The sequence below is a fragment of the Nelumbo nucifera genome, chromosome 2 (assembly GCF_055504915.1).
Source record: "Nelumbo nucifera cultivar China Antique chromosome 2, China Antique-T2T, whole genome shotgun sequence".
NCBI lineage: Eukaryota > Viridiplantae > Streptophyta > Magnoliopsida > Proteales > Nelumbonaceae > Nelumbo > Nelumbo nucifera.
Genome location: NC_142650.1, coordinates 27,091,848 through 27,098,243, shown reverse-complemented (window position 1 = coordinate 27,098,243; position 6,396 = coordinate 27,091,848). Strand labels below are relative to the sequence as shown.

Sequence of the window (6,396 nt, the reverse complement as noted above, 5' to 3'; positions counted from 1 at the left end):
CCACGTTGTACTAAGAAATGCCAAGGGCACGTTAGGTTTATATCCAATCCACTCTATAGCTGGGACTTGGGAGTACGGGTGTTTATGGGCTGGGCCGGGCCAGGTTTTACTTATATAAGGGCTTTAGCCTAGGCCCACGCCCAGCCCAACCTAGATTCTGGGCCTAAAACATAAGTCCTGGCCGGGCTTATATGGATCCCGGCTGTGTGTGATTCCGAGACTACATCTTCTATATATGATCCTAACAGATGATCTCTTGATCAGGTGGGAAACAGTTCAAGCTCTGGGCCTGGTCTTAAAACACTGGAATGTCCTATTCAATTCAAGCCGCGATCTCTTTGCAGCCTTACTTTGGAGGGTTAGGCTGCATATGGACCTACCCTTTTAGCATTTCTATTTTACACAAAGTGGTCTCTCTCAGGCTACACTAGTCAGCCCAAGTTTTACCACCTAGTGGGGAGAGTTGGTGATATAAAATGTTAAAATCTTCTGAAAATAGCCATTTAGAGATCCTGCGTTGATCATATCTCCTCCTTTTTCAACCAAGTTATAATTCTAATAGAGGTTATTGTAATTTTTTTCTTATTTATTCAAACTGATGCTTACTTCTTGAAAATTTCAAACCCTCTATGCATAAGGTGAAGCTTCAATAATTCGGTGGGCTGCTGGGCCAAGAATTTAGCTTTCTTGTTCTGGGCTAGTAATGAAGCCACTTCTCTTTAAGTAATTGTGGTTGTCTGGTTGATTTAGGAAGAATTATTATTTGTGCATGAATTTCACACCAAGCGGGTAATCACCATCTCCTCTGTAGTCATTCAACAGAACTGGGCTATCTGGTGTTCCTTTTTTACGTATTTTACTAATTATTATTATCTTTTTACATATTATTCCATTTTTCACATAGTAGGTAGCTCAAAGTGCAACACTTTATTCATCAGTACAAAATGCATAAATGAATCATCAATCACACGGCTGGTCTGGCATTGTAGTGTAGGCCTTCAAAAGAGGGATATGGCCTATGTATGAGAGATAATCAACAAAGCACAGTCCAAAATCTTAGGGATATTAGCCTACTATTAGTAGCATCATCTAGAACATGAAAGCTACGGCCATGGGCAAGAAAGTTGCAGAGAAGCCAGCTACAGAGAGGGATATTGGGGCAGAGCTGGGGGTAGGGGTTGTTCCTCCTGCTGTGGGGGCTGGAGCTGTGGTTGGGCCGTTTGATGGAGGGCTAGCTATGCTGGATGGTGGAGTTCTTGCGGTGGTGCTGGATGGTGGCGGAGTGGCGGTGGTGGTGGAAGCTGTGACGTTGATGGCCAGCTTTTGACCCAACGCGCAGTGCTGGCTGAATGTGCAGATGTAGAAGTGTTGGCCCACTGAGGTGAGGCTGAGTCTGGCCGGGCCATTGCTTTGAACGGGACCGATAGTGCTGCTGGCATCACAGTTGTCGAAAGCTGTTTTGGTAACTTCCGCCACGTCGTGTTGCGCAGTGGTGAAGTTGAACACTACAGAAACATTGTGGAGGAGGAATCAGATTGGAGATTGATTCACTGAAAACCATAGTATCTATCTATCTAATTAATTAATTGTTCAGCCAAAGGTCAGAAGAATAAGACCCATTAAAGATAAGAGAGGTAAGAATCTTACGGAGAGTGTCCCCGACCATGAAGGTCTTCTCAGAAGCCCAAGTGGAGTATGCAATAGAGCCGCCTGGAGGGACAAGCCAACCTAAACTGTCTCCGACCACGTAAGTTGCCGGTGATCTGGAAGGGGTGGGAGCAGGAGCCGTAGCGGCAGTGACGTTAATGGCCAACTTTTGGCCTAACGCGCAGTGCTGGATGAAGGTGCAGATGTAGAAGTGCTCGCCTGTGGAATTGAGGATGATTCTCACAGGGCTGGTCGATTGAACGGAGCCGATAGGGCTGCTGCTATTGCAGGAATCGAATGCTTCCTTTGTCACTTGGGCCACGTCGTGCACTCCACTGGTGAAGTTGAATTCTGCAACAAGTACAGAGTCAGAAACGTATTTGATCAAACAAATTAAGGATTTATGTTTGTAATCTCGTTTCTTTTAAGCATACCCAGAATGTCTCCAACCCTGAAGGTGCGGGTGGACGCCCAAGTAGAGTAGGCAATGGAACCGCCGGGAGGAATCGTCCAACCCAAGGTGTCTCCGACTACATGGGTCGTCTGTGCCGCTGCAGATTGTAGCAGAAGGCCGGTAACAGCAACAAGAATGCAAGCAAATAAGCCCACGCGAGTAGCCATATCTCCCTTCCCCTGCCCCTCTGTGTTCAAATTGGTCAGGTCGCCCCTGCTCTGTTTGTGTCTGTCTCTTCAAACTTTCCTCAGAGATGGCTGAGTGGTAATGGGAGGCTGGTTCCTTTCTATTTATAGGCTTTGTTTGAAACTTGTGAAGGCGGAAGGCCGGCTCCTTTCTTCCTGATTCATTATAAGGTTTAATTTTTTACACTTTCATCAACAGAATTGAATTAAATCTTTTTGACCTAAACACGGCTTTGCTATATATGAATCTCGGCGTAATATTTGGACTTTCAGAGTGTTCGTTCAACAAAGGCTCGTAAGATCTACTTTCTTGACTGACTTCAATGGTTGATAGGTTATGGGCGTTGCATCGGTTATAAGAGTGTGGCCTACCGCAGCAGAAGACGGAAATCACTGGTTTTTTATGTCATAAGAGCCCTTCTATATGGAAGCTGAAATTTCTCTGTTCTGTCCAAATGAGGAGACTCAGACTGCATGGAGGTCTTTTTTGCTTTATTTAAAAACTTTTGAGCTGAGAATCAAGATCCCCCATAAATGAAAATGTAGGCTTTTTCTAAGGGAGGTTTTTGCTTACAAGCCTAAGGGTATAGCTCGCAAGTGGATGTATCTAGAAAGGGGTTTAATGGCTCAAGGAGGCTGAAATTTCTCTGAATTGATGTCATAAATGCCTCAATGGCTTGGCTTGAATACTGTAGTAATTCTGTCAATCCAAAATATAGCAGCTACTGCTAGGGGTGTGGCTTAAGTTGAAATCTCCCTCAACTCTTATAGTAGGGGTGTAGATTGGACTGTATTTGGTCCAATCCGATTCAGTCCAGTGTGAATCTATTACAAATAGACCAGGTCAATCTAATTCAATAAATATTTTGGATCATTTTGGAGGTCCAAATTCAATGTTTGGATCATTCAATCTGTTCAAGTTCATTTTTTAATTTAGATCAGTTTTAATTCAAACCTGGTCCATTGGCACCTATATTCTTATCTTATATCAATGGACTAGATATTGGCTCAATTCAACTCAATCCAATATAAATTTATTATGGATGGATCAGATCCAATCCAATCTAATAAAAACTTAGGATCATTAAGTCTGAATTGATTCAATTCAATGTCTTGTTGATCCATCCAATTCATCCAAATTGATTTTGGATTGGATGGGCCCATTGACACCCTTATCGTATAGAACTGAACCAGGCCAAGTACCAAGAGGGGCACGTAAAAAATGGTATTTGGTAGAAAGGGTCGATTTTGCATTTTTTTTTTTTTTTGCTCAAGACAAACCAGGAGGGTAGGTGTGTGTGGACTGTGGACCTCCTAAAGTTCTGTAGTAATGTTATCTCCATAAGCTTATTTTAAAAAGCCTCTGCCTGCCACCACCTCTTTTTTTTAGTCGGAAAAAGATGTTCACACTTCCACCAAAAACGGACTTTTTGGGGTCATTTATTAGAATACCCTCTATTGTTTCAAGGATTTACTTAAAACCTAAGTTAAAATTTTTATTTTACTAAAATACCTCTTATAATTTGCAATATATTTATTTAACTGACCTTTCATTAGTAAGTGTTTGTTTGGCCATCTGAAAGTAGTAACATGATCGCATAAACTAAATGGGAATGTTCAAGATCATCGGCCCATGATTATTTATTGCAAAATTACCTTTAACATTTCTATCTACAAGAAACAAAATTGACCAACCAGAACAAAATAGAGTAGTGGTCCGGTCCGGTCCAAGTCAATCCACAATTGATTGAACCGGTTCGACCAGATTGATCCAGATCTAAGTGGTTCGATTTGAACCTAAGTGGTTCGATCAAACTTAAAATCCGAACATAATCAAATGGCTTCACCGCTTATGTAAAAATAACATACATGTTTGTCTCGATTTTGATTCTATTCAACCTGATCCGAATTCAATCCATTCATAATTGGGTCAAATATGAACCCATCCTTATCCAATCTAAATCAAATTAAATATATAGTTTTTATATACTTAAGATTTATATTGTATATACTAGTAAAATTGGATTGAATTTTGCGTTTTTACTAAATTGTCGTAGGTTCAAATTTCATACAAGTTATTTTCAATTCATTTTGTTTAAGTAAATACAATGACAAAGTTGTTTAGTTATTAGTTTATAATATTTTTATTTTATCTAATTTAATTTATTAATATTATTCAAAATCCCTCGGCAATATATTCGAATCCATTTTGACTTTGGCTCCAATATAATTTTGATGGATAAAATTCAATTTTAATTCGAATTTAAATAAATTTAGATCTATTTATAACCCATTTGATTTGATCTTTTTACGGCCCTTTATTACATATTGCAGTGTCAGTTTATATCTACTGGTTATTACCTATTAGTGCGGGATCCATTGCTGAATCCCCAATAAGAATGAGCCTTCAAGCATGTAAATATAAATCCCGAATAAAAAGCTGTTGGCTTTTGGGTCTCCACGCTCCAATCTAACTCATCTTTTGAGTAAATGGACCCAAGAATGCTAATATTAGCAAATACCACAGCATCGTTTAGCACCTTTGTAGATTCAATTACCTTTGTTGTTTGCTAACTCAAATCTGATCCATCTTGCAAGCTTCATAATCTACATGAAAGTTAAATCTACTAGCATCATACCATATAAAGTTAATACTTAGAGACAGACAGTTGTTCAAATGTTTTAATATTTAAAAAATTATATTTTTTAACATTTAAATCCAATCAATAAATTAAAACTTTTAATACTGTAAAAAATTATAATCTAAATATCTTTTCTTTTTTTTTGGTTTTTACCTTTTTTATATTTTTTGAACACGTGCCCTTAGTGTATTACATTTACTAAAACAATAATAAAAGGGAGAAAATAGAGGGGAAGATACATGATGTTCAAAGATCACTAATTATTTTTAGTTTATTGTTGGATTAAACAATGGTTAATGGTAGTTATGATGAGTTTGAGAATAGGTCTCCCAAAAGAAATGTTACAAAATGTTTTTGTGGGGGAAGAAGTTATAACATTGGGAGAAAGACAAAGAATCACATATTTTAAAGGTTAAAGTCTTAGAGATTAGTAGTTCAACTGTTCAAATGGCACTTATTCAGTAATGGGTTGATAACCTAGGCCAAAATTTTAGCCAGAAATTTTTTATGAGCACGGTTCAAATAGAAGCATTTGCCCAAGAGTCCTGAATCGTGAGTCTATTATGAACTTGGGAGAAACCGATGTGACCCAACACAATACCAATCCAAACTTAACAAAGGATAGACTCTTTGCAACATTCTCAAATTCTAACATCTTGGATCAAATTAAGTTCCTTTCGATTGAAGCCGGTAGGGCTCAATCCAGATCAAAACTTCAAATCAAGGTTTTTAAAACTGACCCGGACAATGAACTGGTCAGGGGTTCGGTTCTCGAATTGAATTGTTGATTCGTTTTGATAAAAAAATAAAAAAAATTAAAAAATGGTCAAAGCCATACATCAAACGATTCAACCATGTGGATCAATGATTTACTGATCAAATTTAATATTTTTTTTGACAAAAATCTGATTTTGAGGAAAAACAAAATCGGTCATCTGACCGATTTCCAGTTTTTTCAGTTTGACCATCCGATCCAGTCTGGTTTTGAAAACCATGCTTCAAATGAAATTAAAATGATCATTCTGTTTCAATGCTTGCAACAAGTTTCAAAGCCAATTGAAACTTTGATCAGTTGAAAAGCAAATGAAAATAAAGTGAAAGGATACTCGTGAATAGATGGACTAGATCAGCCTGTTAACCAATAGGCCTGGGAGGACCGGAACATATTTTGAGTTCTCGCCAACTCCAACAAATAAACAAAAGTAAACCCGTTCAGACAACACTCTGAATTACATCACCTGGGTCACCATTTCACTTAGTCTAAGTACAGTTTGTGGCTTCTAATTTTCTATACGTAGAACTAACAAAGATAGTCATCTATACTATCTCCATATCTTTCACACCAAACTCTGAATCGACATATGGCCGAGGTTGTCCTTCTTAGGCTAGAACTGTAGTTTGGAACCTCTCGGCCAGGTTTCATTCTGGGGTTGGTGTTCTATCATCTATGCATGTTTTCTTTGTGTGG

The 6,396-nt window shown here is 38.5% G+C and overlaps 1 protein-coding gene across 1 annotated transcript; it reads right to left on the bottom strand.

Moving 5' to 3' along the window:
- Positions 1-908: 908 nt before the first annotated feature.
- LOC104595410 (blue copper protein) lies at positions 909-2,386 on the bottom strand. The gene is made up of 3 exons (XM_010256140.3): positions 2,082-2,386; positions 1,648-1,998; positions 909-1,505 (listed from the first exon to the last, which is right to left on the bottom strand). The coding sequence occupies exons 1-3, from the start codon at positions 2,266-2,268 to the stop codon at positions 1,090-1,092; spliced, it is 954 nt and encodes a 317-aa protein (XP_010254442.1). The 5' UTR covers positions 2,269-2,386; the 3' UTR covers positions 909-1,089.
- Between the last annotated feature and the right edge of the window lie 4,010 nt (positions 2,387-6,396).

What these genes read in the sequence shown, in the direction of transcription:
- LOC104595410 (XM_010256140.3), bottom strand. Translation starts at nt 2,268, where the DNA reads ATGGCTACTCGCGTGGGCTTATTTGCTTGCATTCTTGTTGCTGTTACC. An exon ending in CAGGGTTGGAGACATTCTGG is followed by an intron (nt 1,999 to 2,081) that starts GTATGCTTAAAA and finishes TACTTGTTGCAG; the next exon opens with AATTCAACTTCACCAGTGGA. An exon ending in CATGGTCGGGGACACTCTCC is followed by an intron (nt 1,506 to 1,647) that starts GTAAGATTCTTA and finishes ATGTTTCTGTAG; the next exon opens with TGTTCAACTTCACCACTGCG.